Source organism: Peromyscus eremicus, chromosome 1 (assembly GCF_949786415.1).
Source record: "Peromyscus eremicus chromosome 1, PerEre_H2_v1, whole genome shotgun sequence".
Taxonomy (NCBI): domain Eukaryota; kingdom Metazoa; phylum Chordata; class Mammalia; order Rodentia; family Cricetidae; genus Peromyscus; species Peromyscus eremicus.
The window spans coordinates 102,113,679-102,140,780 of NC_081416.1; the positions used below are offsets into that span (position 1 = coordinate 102,113,679).

The 27,102-nt window shown below is 37.5% G+C and overlaps 1 protein-coding gene across 1 annotated transcript in view; it reads left to right on the top strand.

Moving 5' to 3' along the window:
* Acer3 (alkaline ceramidase 3) overlaps positions 1-27,102 on the top strand; it is a 92,578-nt gene that overhangs the window by 11,310 nt on the left and 54,166 nt on the right. Inside the window, exon 2 of the mRNA XM_059270837.1 lies at positions 23,562-23,672. Coding sequence (XP_059126820.1) covers positions 23,562-23,672 — 111 coding nt within the window. The remainder of the gene's footprint in view (positions 1-23,561; positions 23,673-27,102) is intronic.

Below are 27,102 nucleotides of genomic sequence, written 5' to 3' on the forward strand. Positions count from 1 at the left end.
TACACTGTTGAGTTACCAAAAAAAAAAAAAAAGAATTTTTAAAAATACAAAAAACCCTAACAAATCCCCAAACCTATGGTTGTTTAAATAGATATGTCCCTTATAGACTCATGTGTTTGAGTGCTTGGTCCATAAGGAATGACACTATTATGACGTATGCCCTTGTTGGAGTAGGTGTGGCCTTGTTGGAGGAAATATGTCACTGTGGGGGCAGGCTTTGAGGTCTCATATTTGCTCAAGCTATGCCCTTAACCTATGCTCAGTAGGGTACACAGTTGCTTCTGCTACCTGCGTATCAAGATGTAGAACTCTCAGCTCCTTCTCCAACACCATGTTTGCCTGCATACTGCCTACCATGATGATAATGGATTAAACTTCTGAAACTGTAAGCCATCCTCAGTTAAATGTTTTCCTTTATAAGAGTTGCCATGGTGATGGTGCCTCTTTACAGCAATAGAAACCCTAACTAAGACAAAATCCAAAAAACCAAAAACCCTTTGTAAGGGACTTGTAAGATGGCTCATCAGGTAGATGTGCTTATTGTACAAGCCTGGCAACCTGAGTACAATCTCCTGACTCCACAGAGTTGTCGTCTGGCCTCTACACATGTGTTACGACATCCACATATCCTCCTTCCTCCATGATACATACAGACACACACACACACACAAACCCTTACACACCCCTTCCTCCATCATACACACACACACACACACACACACACACACATGAGATAATAAATAATTTTAAAACCTTCATAATGCTTTAGGTGAGTTTATGATTTGTTGTTGTTGGGCTGAGTTCATAGCTGCCCTGAAGTACAAGCTAGGCAAATTCTCTACCACTGAGCTACACCCAGATTTCTTTTTATTTCTTAACATACAGTCTCACTCACTAATTGCCAGGCTTGAATTCACTTTGTCACCTAGGCAGGTCTTGAATTTTCTACCCTCCTATCTTAGCTGCCCAAGTAGTTGAGCTTACAAGTCTGCACCTCAGGCCCTGCTACACACATTGTTTTTATATTCTCAGGTGGAATAATTATTGTTTCTATTGTGTTTTTATTTATTTATTTTACCTCTAACAAGGCCAATATGTATCAGCTCTTTTGCTTTTCAATGCTAGTGAATAGTTACTTCTTTATTTCATATAGCTGTGAGTCGGTTGCCTTTTAAGCATACCAGGCAGTCTCAGCCCTAGTGCCCATTACTTAAATGTTCCAAGGCCTCAGTCTTATTCCAGTGTGAGCGTTGAATCTCACCCTCCTGTGGTACTAAAACAGGCACTGATGCCCTTCCCCTTACTCTCTTGGGGCAGTCATAACCTGGTTACCATATTGGTTTTTAATTTCTTTTTATGCCACATTCCTCAGATGTATCTTGAGTTTTAATACTGTTAGAGTTAACTATGTGTTTAAGAATATATTTATTAAGCCGAGTCGTGGCACATACCTTTATCCCAGCTTGGGGAGGCAGAAGCAGGTGGATCTCTGAGTTTGAGGCCAGCCTGGTCTACGTAAGGAATTTCAGGTTAGACAGAGCTAAATAGTGATACCCTGTCTTGGAAACAAAAACAAAACAAAGAATATATTTATTGAAAATTTCCAACATGTCTATGTATTTGTAGTGCAAGGCTGTTTGCCTATTGCTAGATAGATATTTATTTTCTCTTAACCAAGGATTTATGTATTTTAAAACTAGCAGTTGTATGTAGGCATGTGGATAGATATATGAGATAAGAAACTCATCTAGGTAGTAATTTGTTGGGTCCCAGCCATATGGCTTTGTAAGTCTGACCATTTTTCAAAATTATTCAGAAAAGCATGTTTTTCTTTTATTCTTTCTTTTCTAGGCATGATTTCCCTAACACTTTGGCTTTCCCCAGCATTTTTGGCTTCATTATTCTCTATAAAGCTGTTCTTTCTGTCATGTGTCTGACCTCCCTGGTTTTATTTCCCTTATCACCTTCAATCTTCTCCTCCCTCCAGGCAGCCTCTGAGATTTACAGGCTTTTCTTCTTCTTCTTCTTCTTCTTCTTCTTCTTCTTCTTCTTCTTCTTCTTCTTCTTCTTCTTCTTGTTTTTCGAGACAGGGTTTCTCTGTGTAGTTTTGGTGCTTGTCCTGGATCTTGCTCTGTAGACCAGGCTGGCCTTGAACTCACAGAGATCCGCCTGTCTCTGCCTCCCAAGTGCTGGGATTAAAGGCGTGCGCCATCGCTGCCCAGCTCTGTAGGCTTTTCTTTTAAACCTTGATGAAATTGTTCTTGAGCTGACAAAATAATCATCTAAGTAGTATCAGCATACCAGGAATGTAGTATTGAGAGTCTAGCATAGGCAGGCTTTCATAACCTGCCTTTGCTTCCTTCTAATGTGACCTCAGCTTTGTACGCTTGTGCTTTACGTGATACTGCTGTTACGTTCTGAAACTCAGCACAGCTTCATTGTTTCATGTATTTGTCCTCCCTATCCTGTCCACCCCCCTCTACTTGATTAATTCAGCCTTATTTTGATTTTTCTTCTAAATTTACAACTTATTTTAGGTTTTCTTTAAGTTTTCATTTCTAGAGGATTTTTTTCTAAATCTGTCTCAATGTTGGTCATAATCTTTTTCTTTTGTGCTTGCCTTTTGTTGTTACTTTTTATTTCTTTAAACATTATAAAATACTCATATTTTGAATTTTTTCATCTTTTTGTGATTCTTCATTTATTGATTTGCTAATGCCTATTTTCTAAGATTTTTTTTCACACACATGCTTGCACATGTGTGTGTTTGTGTAGTAGTGTGTTAATGTGAATGAATGGCACATGAGTGCTGGTGCCTGTGGAGTTCAGAAGATGTTGTACACCCTGGAGCTGGAGTTAGAGGCAATTATGAGCTACCTAATGTGGGTGATAGAAATCAAAATTAGGTCCTCTGCAAGAGCAGCCAGTGTTCTTAAGAGTTGAGCCATCTCTCCAGCCCATTTTACTGATTCTTATGCTTAGTTTATATATATTGCTTTGCAATGTTATACAATAGATTTTTTTCCCACTGAGATATAAACTTAAAAAAATGTAAAAAAGGTAAATAGCTGGGGTGAGCAGGGCATGAAGTGAGCAGGGGAGACATGGCCCCTCCTCTCATCTGCCATAAGGTGACGTAAGCGAGGAATGCCCCTCACCACCTGTGATACCCTTTGCCTTCACACCTTGTCTCTCACCAGCTACAACACTGGGGAGAGCAGGCCCTGCATCTCGCCTGGGCAGGACAGTAGAGCTGATCCTTTGGTGAGGAGCACAGGTGAGCTGGCCCTGAGAGCATGGAAGTGGGAGAGCTGGTCCCGCCCCCCTTGTATCACATGTGGTATCAAGAGCAAGGGAAAGAGGCCCTTCCCCTCTTGCCCCTTGGCACCTGTGGCAAATGAGAGAGCTGGTCTCAGGGGCATGGGAGTGGGAGAACTTACCCTGCCCCTCACCAGCTGCAGACTGGGGAGAATGGCCTCTGCACCTCGACTGGGCAACACAATAGAGATGGTCCTGGTGATGTAGGTGCAAGGGAGGGTGTGAGAGCAGGAAAACCCATCCTGCCCGTTACTGCTTGCTGCATAGGGTGAGCTAGCCTGGGTGGTGCTGAAGAGCTCATGCCAGTGATGAGGATGGGGTAGAGCTGGTGGGCTGACCAATATAGCAACCAACCATGCCCAGAACTAGGACTATGAGTTGGCTCACCCTAACATCCACTCCATCCATGATCTGGAGTGCATGAAGGGGCCAGTCCTTCAGATCTAAAGCTGCAGGATGTCCATGACACAGGGCAACAGCAAGATATTCAAGAGGAATCCCAGTGAGGGTCCAGCAGAAGTCAGAGGCCTTGAATCAGACCAATGACTCTTTTTAGTCTATACATCTTGCAAATAAAGATGTATGGACTAAAGGGTACACTGTGTGACACACTGTGTCACAGTACAACTTCCATGATGAGATTTTTTTCCTTTTCAATTTTACTTTATTTTGTTTTGTGGTGGAGTTTGCAGGGGCAGAGGGCAGATGGGAAGGGACAGGGAGGTGAATGGGATTGGGATGCATGATGTGAAATCCACAGAATTAATAAAAAGTGAAAAGGTAAATAACAAAAAAGATAAATCATTCTTTTGTCTTTGTTTCTGAAATTATTTTTGGTAAACATATAATTTTATTTTGTGTGTGAATGTTTTGCCTGCTTGTATGTTTGTGCACCATGTGTATGCTTGGAGACTGTGGAGATCAAAGAAAGCATCAGATCTCTTGAACTGAAGTTATAAATGGTTGTGAACCTTCATGTAGGTGCTGGGAACCAAACCAGGGTCCTCTGCAAGAGCAACAAGTGCTCTTAACCACTGAGCCATCTCTCCAGCCCCAATAAATGATTCTTTATAGCAGTGAAAGATTCTTTAACAGTAGCATTTCTTTAATTATAAGGCATACAAATAAATACATTTTATAAGTTTAGATAAGTTCCAGCATATATATATATATATATATATATATATATATATATATATATATATATATAATATGTTTGCTTGCCCTTTAGAATTATGAGCAGAGATTAACACTTGTCATTGTATATTTTCTATATTGTTTCCCTTTTTTTTTTTTCAATCTGGTGTGATAGAAGGAACATAGCTTGTTATCAAAGGGATTTGACATGAAGTTAAGTCCAGATATTCTGTTCTAACAACTATATAACATGGAGCAACTTATGTACTTTCTCTGGGGATCAAGTTCTCTGATAAGTAAAATAAGGATAATAATACCCAACCCACAGATAGCATTTTATATCAAAGGATGTCATATAAATATATTTACTATCGTGATTCCAAGAATATAAAAACTGTTTCTGTTTCTTTTGCTCTTATCTAACTTGCTTTTTCCACTTTAACTCTATTATTTCAAGTAAAATGTGAAATTAAGTATTTAGATTGTAACTTAATGAAAGACTATGGAAATATGTATTATGTGTGTATTTGATAATGCTGTTGTGTTAGCTGGATCACAGAGAAACTTCTGTTTGGTACCATGGCTCACTCTACTTGGCTGACCTGTTCTGTTTTCTTTAAAGCAGTTGTCGTTTTTGTTTCCCCCCAACCTTAAGCTGACACTTGGGCAGTGAATGAATACCTTAGAGAAAAATATCTTGTTCCAGTGAAACTTGGTCCAGAAATTCTGATAGGAGTAGCTTAGTACATTTGAGAGGTTTGAGAATTTTTTAAAAAATTATAATTTTTAAGTTTTTTCCTACTACTTAGGAATCAGATTCAAATTAAACACTCTAAAAGAACTTAGTAAATTCATAATCCTATTATTTTTACCTAATATTCTTTTAAAATTAATACTTAGCTGCTCATAGAGTTGAAGACCAAAACATTGGAACACTTAAACAACCACTTACACATTTTCAAAGGAATTCCACAGCTTATTTTCTGTATAACTATATCTAAATGTAATTATTTGTTTTTGTTATTCATATTCACAGAGAAGCTTAATAAATGGAATTATTTCATTTGTTATATAACTTGAAAATATGTTTGAATAATACTAGAAGGGTAGTGATACGTAATTGGATAAATTTATAATTAAAAATGTATAGCCATCAATTATGAAGAGAATACAATCTTTACTAAAACATTTAAGTAACTTATTTTACTTTAAAATGTGAAATTAATAGTGTTTTTTATAAAATAAGTAAAAGCTTACTGAGTTTTATTTTCTGAACTATAACTACACACACGTGCATGCACACGAACACACACAATCCAGAACATGAAAAAAGTTCACAAAGTGGAATTAGAATAGACATTTTAAGATTTTTTTAAAAATTATCTATATGTGTGAATCTGAATTTATTTGTGCAGTGCCTGCCAGAGGTCAGAAGAGGACATTGGGTCCCCTGGAGCTGAAGTTACAAGTGGTTGTTAGCCACCTGACACAGTATTGGGAGTCAAATTCAGGTCCTTTGAAAGAGCAGTACAGTCTCTTAACCACTGATTATCCACTGAGCCATCTCCAGTCCCGAGAATAGAAATTTTACAATCAGTATCCTTGTATGTGAATCCTGACTTTTCCTTGAGGGTTTTGTTTGTTTGTTTGTTGTTATTTGCTTTTTAAGACAGGGTTTTTCTGTGTAGCCCTGGCTGTCTTGGAACTCACTCTGTAGACCAAGCTGGCCTTGAACTCAGAGAGTCACCTGCTTCTGCCTTCCTGTGCTGGAATTAAAGGCATGTGCCATCACTGCCCAGCTGAGATATTTTATATAGGACAAATTGCTTAATTTTTCTTTAGCTGTCATATTAGATTACTAATATCTTATGGTTTAGATGAGGAAAATGACTTCCATAAACCTGAAAGTAGCATATAAATGTTAGTTAAGGGTTTAAAGCTTTGCTATAAATTCAGGATGTGGTTGTGCACTCTGGAGGCAAAGGCAAGTAGATCTTTGTGAGTTCTATACTATCCTCTGCTCTACATAGTGAGACCCTGTCTAAAAAAAAGTCTTCACTATCTTTCAAATTCAAATTATCTTCCTTTTTGCATATGAACTGAAAAGTTATTTATTTTCTTCTCAAAAATGTCTGTTTTACTAAAAGTTGTACTCAGCGCAATGCCTTAACCCTCTAATAGGTGCTCATAAATAGAATGAGGGGATGAAGATGTTTAGTCTCTTAGCATAAACGTTATATATTGCTATTAAAAACTAACTACCATAGCCAGGTGGTGGTGGCACATGCCTTTAATCCCAGCATTCAGGAGGCAGAGACAAGTGGATCTTTGTGAGTTCGAGGCCAGCCTGGTCTACAGAGCGAGATCCAGGACAGGCACCAAAACTACACAGAGAAACCCCGTCTTGAAAAACAAAACAAACGAACAAAACAAAACAAAACAAAACAAAACCCCAAAACTAACTACCTCTTAATTGGTAAATATAGATAGGCTCATCAGCATAAGAGGTGTGACCTTAAACCCACAGAGTTATTGTGGAGATACCATAGATATGTAAATGTTTCATATTTTAGAGGCAGTATAGTACAATTCATAAGCTTAGTCCTAAGTTTGAACCTACTGCATTCTCAGTTGAAGAACTATGGACAAATCATTTTCTCTTTTGAGCCTCAATGCCTTTAGTAAATGAGTATTCTTCTATATTTATCCACTTAGAGGATTGCTTTGGGAAGTGAATATCTGTAGATGTGAATGTATTTATTATAAGCTAGGAAAAGTATAAGAAAAGTATAAGATGTAGACACTTTGTTTTATAAGAATATGAACTGGCTACATGGTCTACTTTTGCATTTGTGAAAATTATAGAAAATATTATTATAAAGATTGCACAAGGTTGGGTATCTTAAAGGACTCATCCATCTTTATAAACCATATTCACCATAAAGTTTTATTTAAAGGAACACAAGAGGGTGTAACAAGAGAAAGGTAAGGCAGACATTGAAGCTATGGAAGATATCAGAGGATCTTAACTTGTGCACTGGTTTGCTTATCTCTGAGTTGAATCAGTGGGATCTGGGTTATAAATTTAGGTTTCCGGAGAGCTCAAGGTTGAAATTCCCAGTGGGCTGTATTGTGTTGCTACTCAAGTAGTATGTAGTGATCTTTTTAAATTTCTATCCTAGTTCTCTTAATACTTTACTCCTACATATTCAAAATAAAATTTGATTTACCTAATATATAAGATATGCGAAAAAGATTGAGCTTTATTGTAATCTCAGAGAAGCAGCTCCAAGACCACACCCAGAGTTTGTAGAAAAATTCACGATGTTGGTGAGAATTAAACTTTCTATCTGATGGGTAGGGAAGGAACACACCCTTTCTGATGGCAACTTTCTTTATTACTCCATGTTGAAAATCTTCCTCTTTGTCTTTTCCCAGTTATATATTCCCAACAGAAAGCTTTAGACAATATAAGAGTGACATTTGAGGGCCACATTACATTTCTTGAGTAAATGATAAGAAGCAGAGCATCCTGATAACCACACAAAATAAATCTATCAGCTTTCTGATTAGTGGTACAGCTGCAGCTGTGAAGGAGGATTCAGCTGTTTCACTGTCTTGCCAAGGATATAGTCTATAAAGGGGGTAAAAAGATAAACTATCTGGGAGCTTAGAAAATAGAGAAATTATACATTATATTCTGTCTTTCCAAGTGTGATAAACATTCTAAATTAACATTTAAAAGTGTCAGTTTCTCTTGGGCTTGGATTGCTGTGCTGGCTAGGGGAGTGCAGCCTGTGCAGTTGGGAGTGAGTAACTATGGCAACGCTTGGCACTTCCCTGAGGGATAGTGTCATGAAAATCATCCCAAATCTTAAGATATATTTTCTTATCCTGCATGCAACCTCGGATCACAAGGACAGAAACTTGGAACTCTTATTTCAGGGCTGTAAAGTTAGATTATCCTCTGTAGCCCTGGCTAGTTGTGAAAACTTTTCCCGTGGTTTAGCTGGATGAAAGCAGTTTCTCTCTGGACTCTGGTTAATTGCTATTCTGTCACCCATGTAAATTTCAGGACCTCAACATAAACAGTTAGTTGGTTAACCCTTGAGTTTTGTATCATAAGACTAAAATTAGAAGTTTGTACAGAGTTAATTGCTGAGGAATTTGTGCAGGGAGTTAGGTCTTATGTTATCAGCCAGACTTTAGCAAGAGAAGAACTGGCACTAAAGTTGCTTTATGCCTGTGATCTTGGTTCAATAATCAGACATCTGGGAATTTGTCCTGTGCATTTTCTGTGAAGGTTCATTTTATGATTCATTTGCAGGGACATGTAGTCTACTTTGAACTTGCTCTGAGGTTTTAAATCAACTAATTGTATGTTATTGTCTTGAAGCTGTAGAACAAAGGCCTGGCTACAAAAGTATGTTTTATTCACCAAAATTACACAGTAGAAGAAGAAATCATTTTTCTGTCGATCCATAGACATAATTGTGCCCAATATATTTAAGGAGAGAATACACTACCAATCCAGGCTATGGGAGAAGATCCCATAACTATTTTAAGGAAGAATTGTGGTAGCACATAAGAAAAGTACAGACAGAAGCAAACAGTATTCAGCATCCGTGTCCTTGTAAGCCTTGCTTGACGAGGTTCCTCCATCAGAGAATTATTCATCTGGTGGATTGACCTTATAAATATCAGTTATCATATGCTGTGTATTCTTATGGCTTCTGGAAGAGCTTAATTTTTCTCAAATTGAATTTTAGTTCAATTACCTTTTACCATTTGTTAAATGCTTCTTCCAAAAATTTGAAAACCAACATTATTACATACTACATCTTAAATGTACTTGTGTATGTATCTGGACTTTTGAATCTGTCTTAGTGAACTCTCTTGTTTCAGCATCATATTATTTTGATGATTTGTGTGTGTGCATTTATGTTGGGCTCAAACTTAGGACTAGATGTATGCCATATAAGTCTTCTACCACTGAGCTATGTCTGCTGCCCTGTTTTAACTAATGTTTTATATAACTTCCTAATTGCTTCAGTTGTGGTTCTACTTTCTGTATCCATACCCATGTTCCCTGTCACCAGCAAAAAACAATGCTGATAGATAAATGGACTTTGTACTTTTGTTTAGGGTTAACAGTGAGAGAACATAATTTTATTAGATACTTTTTGGAACTAGGAAAGGGAAAATGAGAGTGATATGGCTTAAATATGATTTATGACCACTAAAACTCATGTGGACATTTAATTCCCAATGTCACAATATTGTGAGTTGAGACTTTTTGGAAATAATTAGGTCGTGGGTGCTCCGAGCACAGATCATTTATCTTTAGAGTGAGCCTGACATCTCCCTTATTCTTGTGTACATTACTCTCCCTTTGTCCACCAGGTTATGATGCCGCATGAAGCTCTTGTCTCCTGAACACTGAGGTAAATAAGTTGTCCAGTCTCTAGTGTTTTGTTATTGCAAAACATATGTTAAAACAGGAAAAAAAGTAGAATAGGGCTAAGGAAAGGGACAGTTACTACGGACATTAGTTTGAGATGGCTTTTATGCTTCCTCTATAGATGTAGGAAAGCCAGTTGATGTGGAATCTCTATCTCCTCATTTGTAACAGAGGGAAATCAATTAGGTTAATGTTCCTTTTTTTTTGGATTTTTAATTTTTATGTTGAAGCATTCATATAGGTAGAGAAAAGTGAAAACAAGTGCATGTCTGAAGCTGTAACTGTGTACAGCCTTCCATAAATAAGACTTTTTAAATACTCATAAAAGGATTTTGTGTGTGTGTGTATGTGCACGCATACACACACACACACACACACACACACACACACACACACACACACACACATGCTTTAGTGATTATACCATTGACCATTGTAGTAAAAATTGGAAAAGAGCTGGGTGGTGATGGCGCACACCTTTAATCCCAGCACTCGGGAGGCAGAGGCGGGTGGATCTCTGTGAGTTCAAGGCCAGCCTGGTCTACAGAGTGAGTTCCAGGATAGGCTCCAAAGCTACACAGAGAAACTGTGTCTCAAAAACAAAACAAAACAAAACAAAAAATGGAAAAGAGCTAAATATTGGTTGCTAGAAATTTGTGTAAATAAAATATTATGTAGCTTTATACTAAAATACTGAATAGCCAATAAAAAGAAATGAAATTGTAAATATTGAAAACGTGATCAGGGCTTTGGCGCATGTTTGTCTTTATATTTGCATTTTTTTCATGCCACTAAACAACCATAGTCAACTGAGATATGAAGAAACCCTGGAATTGTATAATATAAAAACTTCTTGTATCTGGAACTATTTGTGGATCCTTAATTCTACCACTAATTTTTAGTTCTGCTCCTTTAAATTTCTGGTGGTTAGTATAAGAAAGCTTCTTTGTTGCTAGAGAATGAAAGGGATTTTGCAAAAAGATGATTGTTTTCAAGTGTTTGAATTCTTGGAATATTTTTTATACTTGTATCATCTATTGTCATCTAAAAACTCAAGCTTCCAGAGCTACTCTAGGGATTTTCATGACTTTTTTTTAAAAATCTCCTGTATCGTGATTATTATATATCATTATTATAGAATCTCCTAGTACTATTCCATCTGAATTTTTTCTTTCAAATGCTAAAGATTGAACCCATGCCCTCCATACTGGGCAAAATTCTGTTACTGACCTACAGTGCCAATGGAAATCTTTTAGTCAGAAGTACATTATGGGAACTTTACTAAAAGAGACTCTCCCACTCTCGACCTTGGCCAACATTGAAAGACCTGCCTGACTGTGGGAAATGTGTTCATAGTGCTGTATCTGGTTCTTTTCAAATTCTGTGCTTTGAAGATCTCTTCTTGCTCTTAAAAATTATTTAGAGGGTGAGATGGCTCAGTGGGTTAAGGTGCTTGCCTTGCGAATCTGATGACCTAAGTTGAATCTAGAACCTGTAAGGTGAAAACAAAGAATAGACTGACTTCACGAAGTTCTGAGCTCCACATGTAGACTGTGGCACAGATGCCCTACTACACACTTCAGGCACATGTGCACACACAATAATAATTTAATTTAGTAATAAGAGTGATGTTTCTTTACATTTTTAGAAGTTTCTGTCATTAGGCTTAGTTAAAAAGTCAGTTGGGTTCTCCCTTTTTCCTTTGCATTTAATCTATAATAATGTTTTGAGTCAAGTCCATAAAAATATTAGGCTTTTAACACAGACAGGTAGTTGGAAAAAGAAAGTATTTTGATAGTCTTTCTCAATAATTGTGGGTGCTCTTTGATAGTATACTGAACTTGACAAGTTGTTGTAGTCTTATGATAAGTTAAAGCATACACTCCCTTGACTGTATCATTGATCTTGCTTTACTATGTCACATTAATATACATTGATTTTTCTTGCATTTTGAATGATCTTTTACCAAATATATGATTTTACAAGCATCATGCTTCAGTCACTTGGAAAAAAAGGTTCAGTCTTGATATAGGTCTTTTAGATATAAGATACTTCTTTAATATTTTTAAGAAATCACAGTTGGTAATATAACACTTTGGCATCACCAGATAAGCCTGTAACTATTGATAAGCTGTCAGTTTCACAGTGGAAGTTAAAAGATTTTCAAAACTAAGTTTTGATTGAAAAGCTAAAATTTTGTATTTGAAAAAAAATCATAAAATTATTTTTCTTGAAGGAACATTCACTTTGCTTATTTCCAGGAAGATCTTCCATATTCCCAAGAAAAACAAATTCATAATTTGCCTGTCAGTTCTTTCAAATTAAAATGGTGCTCATGAAAAAAGCAGGTAGTTAAACTCACATCTTAAAACAGTCTTACAAGTGCTTTTCCTAGAGAACAGCTTTGTGAATCTGATGACTACATACTTCAGTATGTAGTAGTTCTTTATGTAAATTTTATTTCATGATAATTTCATGACAAAGCACTAAATAAATGTACGTTCAAGAGTTGGGAGTACAACTCTTAAAATTTTTTTTTTAAAAAAAGGGTTTACCTGAAACCAGTTTACTCACTAACCTGCCTATTAGCCACCCTACCCATCTTGCTGATCTATGACTTCTTGGAGTCCAAACCCAGAGTCTAAACCAGAACTTCTGATAGGAACTCCCAGTGCCAGTTCATTTTTGGTTACTATGCATGCTTTCTTCAATCTGTTGTCATATGGTGTTTCATAGGATATTTTTCTGATTTTACAGTTTTATACACTTGGTCTAAATATGGATGCCTAGGCATTAACTATACCACCTTCCTATAAATGTCCAAAAGAGTGCTGTTTTTATTGCAGCTGATTCTGATTTTCACAACAAAGAATCTTGGATTGGTGTGAGAATTGACCAGGGGAGTGTAGGAATGGAGAAGTTCTTATTGCTTGCAACCATCCCATATGGTGAACCAGCTCTTAAAAAGAAATGCTAGGTAGTATCCAGGAGGAGATTCTATTCATAGGAATTCAGCCTATGAGATAATAAAATGCATAGATAAAGAAGAATGTTCTAAGGACTGGAGAGATGGCTCAGCAATTAAAAGCACTTGCTGCTATTGCAAAAGACCAGAGTTTGGTTCCCAGAGCCCAAATAGCAGCTCACAACCATGTGTAACTCCTGTTTCAGGGGTCTAGCTCCCTCTTCTGGCCTCTTTGGGCACTGCATGTGTGTGGTGCACAAAACACACAGTTGTGCAAAACATTCATATACATAGGCAAAACACTCATATACATAAAATAAAAAATAAATAAATTTCAAAATATGTTCTAAAATTATGTTTACTACATTATATAAGGTAATTTTTGTTGTGTGTGTGTGGTTTTTTTTTGTTTTGTTTTGTTTTTTGTTTTTCGAGACAGGGTTTCTCTGTAGCTTTGGAGCCTATCCTGAAACTCACTCTGTAGACCAGGCTGACCTTGAACTCACAGAGATCCACCTGCCTCTGCCTCCTGAGTGCTGGGATTAAAGGTGTGCACCACCATCACCTGGCTTGTTTCACTTTTTAGTAAACTATGTGCATGTTAGATCTTAGTTTAAAAAAAGTTTAGTTTGATAAAGAATTGCTGATTTAGCCAGGCAGTGGTGACATACAGCTTTAATCCCAGCACTCTGGAGGCAGGAAGTAGATGGATTTCTTGAGTTTGAGTCCAGTCTGGACTACAGAGTGAGTTCCAGGATAGCCAGGGTGACATAGAGAAACGCTGTCAGGAAAAACCAACAAAAAGCAAAAAGAATTACTGCTTTAATATATGTTACGTTTTCTTTTAAAAGTATGTTCAGTGAGCTGGGTGGTGGTGGTCTGTGCCTTTAATCCCAGCACTTTGGAGCCAGAGACAGGCAGATCTCTGAGTTTGAGGCCAGCCTGGGCTACAGAGCGAGTTCCAGGATAGGCTCCAAAGATACAGGGAAACCTTGTCTCAAGGGAAAAAAAAGTATGTTCTATGATATTGTGTTGACAAATAATGTTCACCTGAAATTCCTGTCCATTTGACACCTGATCTGAATATAGGGTCTTTAAAAATCCTGAGATTAAATTATACCAGAACTAAGGTGTTCTAAATTCAATAACTGGTATCTTTATACAAAGAAGAAATCACAGTGACAGAGAGAGAAGAAAGCAGGTGAAAATGGAGGCAAAGATTAGAATGATGCATTTACAAACCAAAGAGTGCCAAGAAATGCCAGCACTCACCCAAAGCTCCGAGGAACAAGGGAGTAGTTTTTCCTCAGTGTCTCCACAAGGAAACAACTCTGCTGACACCTTAATTTAAGACTTCTAGCCTTCTCAATAAATTCATAAAGACACCCTGGCTATGGTCATTTGTTATGGCAGCCCAAGGAAACAAGACATGTTTACAGTATTTTTGAACTTCTTTAAATAAGAAGCTATTAACATAATTTTATTTTGTGTGCGTGTGTGTGTGTGTGTGTGTGTGTGTGTGTGTGTGTGTGTGTGCCTGTGCCTGTCAATAAAGGCTTAACTACCCAAACTGTAATATCTCATACAGTGTGAAACTTTAAAAGCAGTGGTAGGGTGCTAGAGAGATGATTCAGTAACCCCAATTAAATGTTTTTCTTTATAAGAGTTGCTGTGGTCATGGTATCTTCACAGTGATAGAAACCCTGACTAAGACACTTCCACAGGCACCAAGACCCATATATACATACCCTCATGCAGACCCATATACATACACATAATTGTAGCTAGAGTTTTCCTGCCTGGCCCACAGTCAGGACAATTCTCTGTCACCCGCCAGTCCCACAGCCGCTCAGACCCAACCAAGTAAACACGCAGAGACTTATATTGCTTACAGACTGTATGGCCATGGCAGGCTTCTTGCTAACTGTTCTTATATATCTTAAATAATCCATTTCTATAAATCTATACCTTGCCATGTGGCTTGTGGCTTACTGGCATCTTCACATGCTGCTTGTCATGGCGGCGGCTGGCAGTGTCTCTCTTTCCCTTCCTGTTCCCTTAATTCTCCTCTCTGTTAGTCCTGCCTATACTTCCTGCCTGGCCACTGGCCAATCAGTGTTCTATTTATTGACCAATCAGCGCAACAGATTTGACATACAGACCATCCCACAGCACATAATTTAAAAATAAATCTTTAAAAAGTAGTGGCAGATCACTACTCCAGTTATTAAGGATAACTGGTTTTGGTATTTTTTTTAACTCTTTGATTCTTTTAGCTCTTTGGGGGGCTGCTACCCAGCTCCCAAATAAATACATGGAGGATTATTCTTACTTATTCTTACTTATGAATGCCCAGCCTTAGCTTGGCTTATTTCTAGCCAGCTTTTCTTAAATTATCCCATCTACCTTTTGCCTCTGGGCTTTTACCTTTCTCTTACTTCTGTAAATCTTACTTTCACTCTTACTTTGTGGCTGTGTGGCTGGCCCCTAGTGTCCTCCTCCTTCTTCTCTTGCTCCTAGATTCCCTCTTCCCAGATTTCTTCTATTTATTCTCTGCCTGGCAGCCCTGCCTATCCTTTCTCCTACCTAGCTACTGGCTGTCCAGCTCTTTATTAGACCAATCAGGTATTTTAGACAGGCAAAGTAACACAGCATTACAAGAGTTAAACAAATGCAACATGAAAGAATGCAACACATCTTTGCATCACTAAACAAATATTCCACAGCATAAACAAATGGAACACACCTTAAAATAATATTCCAAAAGATAACAGTGATACTTTTATTTTTAAGTTATGGAACCTAGATTACTAATCTTTGGGAATCCTTAGAGTCTTGAAGAACAAAAGAAAATACTTTCCCTTTTGTGATTACTTTAAGATGATTTTTTTAAAACTTTTTGAGTTTGCAAGATGGTTCAGAGGGTGAGTAAAAGCACTTGTTGCTAAGCCTGACAACCTGAGTTTGATCTTGGACCCACATGGTAGAAGGAGAGAACTGAGTCCTGCAAATATTCTATATGCCTTTGGCATTCAGGCCCTGTCTATTCCCCTACACAAATAAGTAAGTGTAACAAATTACAAAAAGACTATTTTATATGTTTAAAGGCAATTTAGGAAATATTTATGCCAATGTAAAAGCTTTAATAAAAATAAATCATAAAAGTATAAATGGTGTTGGGTTGGAAAGATGACTCAGTGGTTAAGAGCACTGGCTGTCCTTTCAGAGGACCCAGGTTCAATTCCCAGCACCCATATGGCAGCTCACAACTGTCTGTAACTCTAGTTCCAGTGAATCTCACACCAGTGCACATTTAAAAAAAAAAGTATAAATGGTGTCCTTGGTGAAATTTTAGCAGTATTAAATAGTTCCATTTTATTAATTAAACTTAAATTGCATCTTTTAAAAAAGATTTATTTTCATTTTGAATTTTATGTACATATCATATACATATTCAGATGTGAGTACGGGTGCTTGAGGAATCCAGAAGAGGAGCAGTCTGAAGAAAGTACCTGATCCTCTGGAGTGTAGTTACAGTTGGTTATGAACTTCCCATTGTAGGTGCTGGGAGCCAAATTCTGGTCCTTTGGAAGAGCAATAAATGCTCTTAACCACTAATTCAGCTCCCCAGCCCCTTAAGATACATCTTAAGGACTTGTACTTACATGATTTTTTTTACATGTACTCCAATTATAAGTAAATGAAGAGTGAATGAAAAATTGTGATGATGTTAGAGTTGAACTTGCTACATCAAATAAATTAATTTTAATTGAACAATGTCATTTAATTTAAAATCTCTATTAGGTTTTTAAATTTTAGTTTTTATTGTATTATTTTATGGGTATGGATGTTTTGCCTATATGCATGTCTGTGCACCACTTGTGTGCCTTGTGCCCCTGGAGGACAGGGAAGAGGGCATTGGATCCCCTTTGAGCTGGTGTTGCCGACCAGTTTTGAGCCACTATGTAGGTGCTGAGAATTGAACCCAGGTCCTCTGGAAGAACAGCAAGTGCTCTTAACCACTGAATTATTTCTCTAACCTCATTGTCTCTTAGGTTTTAAGTATCTGAACTATTTTATAGATTTGGTGCTAGTTTAATTTTCATGTAGGCTATCTTGTTTTTATGTTCCTTTATTGCAGTGGTTCTCAAACAGTGAATCATGACCCCTTTGGGGTTTGTATATCAGATATTTAGACTGTGATTCTTAACAGTAGCAATATTACAGTTATGAAGTAGCAATGAAATGATTTTATAGCTTGGGGTCACCACTGTAGGAAAGGGTTGCAGCATTAGGAAGGTTGAGAACCACTGCTTTATAGTATCTTTTTTAAAAGTTATATGTGTGTAAGCTTGTGTTTACATACTCACCACTACACATGCATGGAGGGAGAGGACAACTTGCAGGAGTTGTTCTTTCCTTTCATTGTGTGGGTCCCAGGAATTGGACTCATGTCATCAGGCTTAGAGTCAGGGCAGGTGCCTTTATCCTTTGTGCCATCTTGATCACTTTTTGTGCCTTGTACCATTTGAGTGAATGGATGAATGTCAGGCCACTGCCCTTGGATAATAAGACATACAGTGAAAAGAAATCTGTGCAAGGTAATCGAGCTGAGTGTTGGGTGAGAGGTTAGAATGTTATGTGCTGTTAGAAGAGGAGTCAGTTTTCTGTAAGGTGGTTGGAGAAAACTTAACCCAATGTCAGCAGATTTGAGTTTGGCTCTGAAAGTTTTAATTAAAATGTAAAGGAAGTTGGGATTATCAAAATAAACATTTTCAGATTTTGTCATTTCAGTTGTGCCTCTTCATTACTTAACATGTTTGAAAACCTTTTGTTCTTGACCTGTGACAAAATCTGATATTTTCATTCAACAAATATTCCTCCAGTAAGCCGGACAGTGGTGGCACATGCCTTTAATCCCAGCACTCGGGAGGCAGAGGCAGGCGGATCTCTGTGAGTTTGAGGCCAGCCTGGTCTACAGAGTGAGATCCAGGAAAGGCACCAAAACTACCAGAGAAACCCTGTCTCGAAAAACAAAAACAAAAACAAAAAATTTCTCCAGTGAGTTAATGACCATCTTCTCTTGTTCTTCTGACTCATGTGATCTACTTAAAGTTCTTTTCAATGTTTAGTGTTCACCTTGGACCTTTCTAAGGCAGAGTTAGATAACCACAGTACTTTTCTGCTGAGTCTCTTCCCTCCTGTCTAACCTCCATCTTATGAGGGCAGAGTTTTCCTGTGCCATGACTGGTGAGGAGCTTTGGCTCCTCTCTTATCTCTTCACTTGTGTTTCTTCACAAGCTTAAACTCTGCTTCCATTGTGATTTAATATGTATATTTCATTTTTATAGTATATGGCTTTAAAACTTTAAACTGTGAAAAATACTTTTCATGAGCCATGTGTATTCGTTTGTGTCCCTGTGTGGCTATGTGCTTGAGTGCAGGTACCCTTAGAGGCCAGAAGGCATTTGTTTTGTTTTGTTTTGAGACAGGATCTCTCTACGTAGCCCTAGCTGTCCTATAATAGACCAAGCTGGCCTTGAACTCACAGTGATCCACCTACTTCTGCCTCTGAAGTGCTGGTATTAAAGGTATGCACCACCATGCATGGCCTAGAAGATATTGGATATGCTGAGACTGAATACACATATGTATCATTCCTTTTTTTAGTCTGATCATATTTTTAAATATGTAATTGTTTTAATATTTTTCATTTATAGACTGTTAAACTAAGATGTTAGCTAACTCCAAATTGCAGCATCTGGTCACCTCAGGGCCCTATGTATTTTGCCGAATACTGGGCTGTTAGCCTGCTAAACACACTAGCTCCACCTACTGTCATGCTGAAACAAAACATCTTGCTTGTATATCTTGGTTCAGAGTTCTCCTCTATACTTAACTGTTGCTTACTGTTTTCTCCTTTGTTTCTTTTTTCCCCATGTATATTATTAGCTGCTTTGTGGTCATTATGACTACAATACATGACAGAAGTAATCTGAAGATTTATCTTAGTTTCAGCTCGTCCTGGTAGGGTGGGTATGGAAGCCTGAGTGTGGTGGAGGCTGTTCACATTGTGGACCAAGAAGCAGGATTCATGACACAAACGAGGGGCTAGGCATAGCCTTCAAGGACTTATCCTTAATGACTTGTTTCACTAGCTAGGCCCCATCTCCTACACATTCCAGAGCCTTCCAAAGTAGCATCACCAGCAGGGGGAACAAGTGGTCAAATCATGAGTGGAGGGCCATTTCAGCTTCAAATCATAAAACCATATTTTGAGAGGGAGGTTTCCAGACAGGGTTTCTCTGTGTAACAGTCCTAGTTGTCCTGGAACTTGCTCTGTAGACCAGGCTGGCCTCAAACTCACTGAGATCTGCTTGCCTCTGCCTCCCAAGTGCTGGGATTAAAGGTGTACGCCACCACCACCCAGCCATAAAACCATATTTTAATATATCAGTCTTTCTTGAAAAAATGACTTTATTAAGCAATTCTGAAATTACTAGAATATTGCCAACCTGGCCTACAAATTATTATATAAAGAGACTGCTTAAACTTTTCAGATTTTTAAAAATTTGTGTGTGTGTGTGTGTGTGTGTGTGTGTGTGCGTGTATGTAGAGGGGGTTCTTTCACCTATGTATGTGGGTGTGGAAGCCAGAGGTTAACATTAGGCGTCTTCCTCATTAATTTTCTACCTTACTGGGTTTTTAAAATTTATTTATTTTTTATTTTATGTGCTTTGGCATGAATGTGTCAGATCCCCTGGAACTGGAGTTACAGACAGCTGTGAGCTGCCATGTGGGTGCTGGGAATTGAACCCAGGTCCTCCGGAAGAACAGCCAGTGCTCTCAACTGCTGAGCCATCTCTCCAGTGCCCCCACTTTTCTGTTTTGAAACAGGATCTCTCACTGAACCTGGAACTCATCATTTCTGCTAGACTGGCTAGCTAGTGAGCCCCTGGAATCTGCCAGTCTCAACTCCAACCCCTAGGAGCTAGTAGGTGCATGCTACCACACTCCGCTTTTACATGGTTTATGGGGATCTGGATTCAGGTCCGCATGCTTACAGAGGAAACACTTTACTTACTGAGCCATCTCTCTAGCCCTTTTAGAAAAGATTATTTAATTCATTTAAATATATATCCAAACAGAATTTTTTATTTAATAAATATTTAGCAACTGTTGTGCAGTGTATGGATGAATGTTTTTATTTCCAGAAAATGAGCTGTTTTTAATATAGTTTTCTAGAAATTAACTCCAAATCCAATAAACTCTTCACAGAATTAATTTAGCCTTTATTTTTCTATCATTCATCTTAATACCTTAAATTACGAAACACTACAGCCACATTAAAATATATGGGGAAGAGAAGGAAAAACATTATTTCATCTCGAACTCCTATTTTTATGTGGTTATTAGGGTACTCTCACTAGCCATAGTTGGATTTAAACACAATTGATGAAAGAAGTTTAACTGCTAGAATCAATTTATTGCCTGTTCTTTGCTCCAAATTCAGTATTCAGTTCTATACTATCTTTAACTGTTTTTTTTTTGTTTTGTTTTGTTTTGTTTTTTACAACTAGCAGGAGTTAAACTTTGTCAGTGGAGGGCACTAGAGATACATCACAGGAGGAAGGACTTTTCCTTCTTGGTGTTGGCGTTTTGGCCAGGCAACTTCTTGGGTGCCTATTCTTGAAGTTCAGGTGAAATTAGTACCATATAGCTCCTACAAGTTCAGGAAGCTTCTCTAATATCCAGGTTCTGAGTTAGTCCAAAGCACATAGTAGCCAATAACTTCTCCCAACCCCCACAGGGTGGTCACCTTTTGCAGGCACCTTAGAAGACAGATTTCTGATGGGTGTGTGTGTGTGTGTGTGTGTGTGTGTGTGTGTGTGTGTGTGTGTGCGCGCAGGGCCTCATGTATCTCAGGCTGGTCTCAAATTCTCTATTCAGTGGAAGATGACCTTCAACTTCTGATGTTTCTCCTTCTTCTGAGTGCTAGGATTATAGACATATGCTACCACACTGAGTTTATGCAGTGTCTGGGATTGTGCTCAGGGCTTTGTACATGCTAGACAAACACTTTATCAATGGAGCTATATCCGCCAACCTTCTGGCAGGTTTTAGTAGGTGGATTTCAGCAAGTTTGGTAGCATGTCACACAGCAGCTTCTCTACTGTTCAGTGAACTATGGGTGTTGGTCTGCATCTCAGCCCCGAGGGATCTTCTTTTACTGCTCTACCAGAGTAAGTAGGGATAGTAGGTCTACTCTCCTTGCACCTAGTGTTCCTTTGTTCTGCAGAGTTCTCATTGCTTCTTACCAACTAGCTACTCTTTATTTCCTTCTTTTAATTAATAATCTGAACTTGAATTTGAGATCCTTCTACCTCTGCCTCCCAAGTATTGGGATTGTAGGTATATAATACTAGGTGACCTGGCTCCAATATGCCTTATTTTTGAGACTGAGTCTCATGTAGCCCAAGCTGGCCTTCAGTTCTCTGTATAGCTGAGGATAACCTTAAACTTGTGATCTTCATGCTCCTGAGTGCTGGAATTATAGGCATGCACCACCTGGTTGGTGTGAATTTGAGAATCAATTCCTAGCATCTCGTGTCTCCTGCATGATAGGCAAGAACTCTGCCAACTGAGGTACATCTCACCCCCTTCAGCAATTCTTTATTGTAAATATTTCCTGCTCAAATTGCTCCATGACTTACCAATTCTGGTTAGAACCTGATTAATAGCAGTTTCTAATTTAAAAAAAGTTTAAGTCTGCAGTCATGTATATTATTTGTTTAGTAAACCTAAATTGGTTATAATTTATATAATTTGTTATTTAAAGAGCAATTTTATGTCCATTTTTTAAATCAACTTTTTCATTTTTCTTTTGTTCCATCCCACCCTTGGAGCTGAGGACTGAACCAGGGTGATGTGCTTGCTAGGCAAGCACTCTACCACTGAGCTAAATCCCCAGCTCCTCAATCAGCTTTTAAAAAACATACGGTTGGAGAGTTGTCTCAGTTAAAGAGCACTTGTTGCTCTTGCACAGGACCCAGGTTGGGTTCCCAGCACCCACATGATGCCTCACAAACTCCTGTACCTCTAGTTTCAGGAGATCTGATGCCTTCTTCTGAACACCAGTGAATATCAACATCTGCAGATGCTTGTCTCTTATATAAAATGGCATAATATTCTCATATAATCTGCACACATCCTCCAATATGCATCATGATACATTGATTACTTATAATACCTAACACAATGTAAATATTGTGTTAGTAGTTACTATACTTTATTGTTGAGGGAATAATGACAAAAAGTATGTGTTTAGTACAAACATTTTAAAAATATTTCCAGTATGTGGTATTACATGTAATTGAATTAGTCTAATATTCAGCAACAGATGCTGGGTCAGTTGAGACCAGGTTGACTAAATTTAGTACAGATTTTCCAATACTTCTATCAAATATCCTACCAACATTTTGACTTATTAAATTCCCTATTTTTCTTTGGAAATTTCCTGCGGTTTTTGACTTTCCTGCTTTATTTTCAGCTGTGTCATCAGTGATAATTTGGACAGCACTACTCTTGGTCCTTTTCTTTCCTCTGTTGCAGCCTGTTTCTCAGAAGTAATGTCCTTATTTTGGCTCATTATATTACCTACTTGGTTCCAGAGAAAAGATGTGTTGCAAATATACTTTTTCAATCCTTGATTGTTTGAGAAAATATCTCCATTCTACATTTTCAATTAATTGATAATTTATCTTGATATTAGTAGCTATATTGAAAATCATTCACTTGAAACATTGAAAATATGCTACTCACCTCTGACTATAATAAAATTTGTATTGATTAATAATTTCTTTCCCTGTTTACTAACAACTTTTGGGACTTGGTTTTATTCTTTTGCTATTCATGTTTGAACTTTGTTTTTATTTTTATCACATTTTATTTATTTATTTACATATGCATCCCAAAACACATGTGGAAATTGGAAAACAGTGTGAAGGAATTGATTCTTCTCCCATATATATAGACCCCAGGAATTAAATGGGGTCATCAGACTTGATAACACACCTTTGCCCACTGAGCTTTTTTGCTGTTCCTCCTAACTTTGTTTTTATAAAGATGAGAACAAAAGTCATATAAGATCCACTTAAATTTTAAAAATCTATTGTCTCATGTCCTGGAAACTAAGAACACTATCAGAAAAATGAAATATTACAAAAACACATAAAATGTGGACTTTCAGTTCATTACTTTTCAGTTCCACAGCAAAAATAAATATTATTTATATTATGTTATAATATCAGTGTTTATATTATCATTCACTTACAGAGAACCACACTTTGAGTATAGACTTCCATCTTCAGCTGACTTAACTGTTATATCTCTGAGGATTTTTCTGGGATCCTTTCCTTGCTTGCTTTTAGAATTCAGAATTTTGTCTTAAGTGGGTATACTCTAAAATATTCTTAGTTTCATTTTTCAGGAAGTATCTTTAGTTTTTTTGTTTATTTTGAGAAATTTTTATTGAATAAAGACTTTTTTGTAGTATCTTGAAGATATATTATCACAGTCTTTCCAAGGAATTCCTTATTTAACTATTAGTAAAAACCAAATGAATGTGTTCTTAAGTGTTACTGGTTAATCTAAATATCTTCTTGTATTTTTCTCCTGTAGGGAATACAGTGAGTAACCTGATTATGATCATACCTCCAATTTTTGGTGCAATTCAGAGCATTAGAGATGGACTGGAAAAACGGTATATTGCTGCTTACTTAGCACTCACAGGTATGTAGAATACTTTGAAAACAATGGTGTGCTATAATATAATCTTCCTTACTTAAGTAAACAGTCTCAAATGAACAAACAAACACCAAAAGCTGTAGCATAAGAGGGATAATATCCATAATGTCCATAAGTATAATAAGAGGTCTCATATAACATCTGTCCACAGAAGAGTCTCTCTGAAAGTCTCAGGATTCGGTAAGAAGTTGGGCAACTATAGTGGAACCTGAGACCTAAGAGGATTGTTTTGAGAATGTACACCCACACCCAGTTGTGTTCCTGAGTTCAAGCACTACACTAAAGGCTTGAGTATAGCTCTGTTTGATATGCCAAAATGTTCAAAAGGAATTGCATATACTAGAGCAGTGGCAGAGAGGTTTATCTGCCTTCTGACATTGGTCTTGACAGTGGACCTGAAATTTACCCTTTGCTTGGCTCAAAACTCTGATCTATATCTCATTGTAGTTGGGGAACTGTCCAAACTCTGTGAGGAACTGCTGGGAGGTGCATGCATGTCTGGGCCACCAGCATAGGTTCACCCATTACTGTGTCACAACAGATCTTAAGGAGATCCAGTGTCAGCTTCAGCTCCTGTTGCTGTAGTCAGAGAACTGTCACGTCTGTGGAGAGGCATCAGTCATGCACTCTATTTGGTCTACCACAACAAGTTTCTTGAGTTCCTCTGATGTTTTCCCAACACATTCTGAGTAACCTCCCTGCATCTTCTGCAGATCTATATAGCTAGGCTCCCCCATCAACCTTGGAGCCCTTATTAAGATTTATAACATCCCAGTCTAAGAGCACCCCTAAGTACTGAAATGTCTACAGTGGTCACAGACTTAGGAAATACAAATCTGCCTGCTTAGAATTTCTGAACAGGTTAAATGAAGAAGGATGGCATAAAGAAAGCCATACTGGCAGAGACTGAAATAATACCTAATTCTTCAATGAGAAGACAACATTTCATGTCTAAAAGCATCAAAAACAAGCAGTGTAATATGACCTCACCAAACAGACAAAATAAGTTGTCAGTGATTGTTCCCAGAAGAAAGGAAGACTCTGTCAAAAAATTTCAAAATAGTTAGATTAAGGAAGATTAACTCAGGGGCTAGAGAGATGGTTCAGTGGTATAGAACACTAGTTGCTCTTGCAGAGGACCTGGTTTCAGTTCCCAGCACCCACGTGGTAGCTCACAACTATCCATAGCCCCAGATTCAGAGGATCTGATACCCTCTTCTGACCTCTGCAGACACTAGGCATGTATGTGGTGCACAGACATACATACAGGTAGAACACTCATACATATAAATATATCTTAAACAATTTTTTAAAGGAAGCTTCACTAACCTTTGTAGCTGGAGTTTTCTCTCTGGGTCCCGCCAAGCCCCAGCAGTTCCTTAGCCCACTTATAAAATAAATATACAGACGCTTATATTATTTAAACTGTTTTGCTATTAGTTCAGGCCTATAATTGTCTAGCTCTTACTCTTATATTCAGCCCATTTCTATTAATCTATACTTTGCCACGTAGCTCGTGGCCTACTGGTACCTTACATCGTCCTTGTCCTGGTGGCGGCTGCAGGCAGTCTCCCCCTTCCCTTCCTGTTCCCTCAATTCTCTCTGTTAGTCCCGCCTATACTTCCTGTCTGGCTACTGGCCAATCAGTGTTTTATTTATTAACACATTTGCCATACAGAACATCCCACAGCAAACCTTAGTAAAAACAATTCAGAAATCTGTTGGAGAAGTTTAAAGGAAAGATGGAAATACTAATTTAAAAATCAAACAAAAATTATGGAGCTGAAAAATATAATGAATGAAATGAAAAACTACAGTAGATAGCACCAACAGTGAACCAAGCAGGAGAAAGAATGTGAATCAGACAGGTTATTTAAATATATATAGTCAGGAGAGAGAAAAATAAAGAGGAATGAAAAAGGTTTAAGGGATTTGTAGAATAACATCAAAACAGCGTTTATATGAGTTATTTGAGTTCATGAAAGAATAGAAGGAAACAAGGAGTAAAAGATAAGAAATTATAGGGGTGGAGCTATAACTCAGTTTGTGGAATGCTTGCCTAGCATGCCCCAAGGTTTAGCTTTGATCCCAGGCACTGCATAAAGCAGATATGGTGGCTCATGCCTGTCATCTCAGCAGGTAGGAGGATCAAAATTTCAGGATCACCTTTGCTACGTAGCAAGTTTGAGGCCAGCCTAGGGTGTATGAGACTGTCTAAAAAAAGAAAGAGAAAAATGTATAGCAGGACTGGGCGTGTAGCTTAGAGGTAGAGCACTTAACTTTCATAAGACCCCGTGATCAGTCTTTAGCAACCATTGCTAAAAATAGGATGTTAAAATCTTCCTTCTGTTATTGCATTAGGGTCTATTGGTGTGTGTATATATATATGGTTGTTGAACTGACCTGTTTATTATTATATAATGACCATCTTTGTTTCTTTTTACAATTTTTGCACTCAAGACTATCCAGGCAAAATCAACAAAAAACCCCAGCAGATCTAAATTGTACTATAGACCAAATAAACCTAAAAGATGTTTACAGAATATTACACCCAACAGCTACAGAATACATGTGTACCTTAACAGCACATGGAACATTCTCCAGGACAGATCATATGTTGGCTCACAAAACAAATTTGAACAATTTAAGATTGGAATGATTTTAAATATCTTTCTGATAAGAATGATGTAAAACTACAAATAACAAGAAAAACGTTAGGAACTCTACAGATATGGAAAAACTAAGATATATGCTCCTGAAAAAATAGTGAATTAATGAAAAAAATAAAATGGAAATACAACATATGAAAAGCTGTGAGAGATAACAAAAGCAGTTCAAAAAAGGATGTTTTTATCAAGAAGAGTGCAAGTAACCCTAACATTACATCTCAAGAAATAAAAAAAAATAGACACTAAAAGTAACAGAAGGAAGGAAATAATAAAGACCAGACCAGAAATAAATGAAATAGAGACAAATACATATGATTGGTGAAATGAAGATGATTAATTACAACTGATACAATAATACAAAGAATCACAAGGAACTTTTGTTTGTTTGTTTTTGTTTTTTGAGACAAGGTTTCTCTGTGTGACTCTGGCTGTCCTGGAACACCATCTGTAGACCAGGCTGGCCTCGAACTCAGAGATCCTCCTGCCTCTACCTCCTAAGTGCTGAGATTAAGGCATGCACCACTACTGCCAGGCCATAAGGAACAATTATGAATAGTTATATGCCAACAAATGAGATAAAATAGAAATACACAAATTCCTGGACATACATAGCTTACCAAACATTGATAAAATGGCATCTCCAGTCAAAGGAGGTAAAATATTTTCATAATTGATGCTAGAGAAAATAATTGAATATTACCTTACATCATACACCAAAATAAATTCTAAATTAATCAGAAATATAA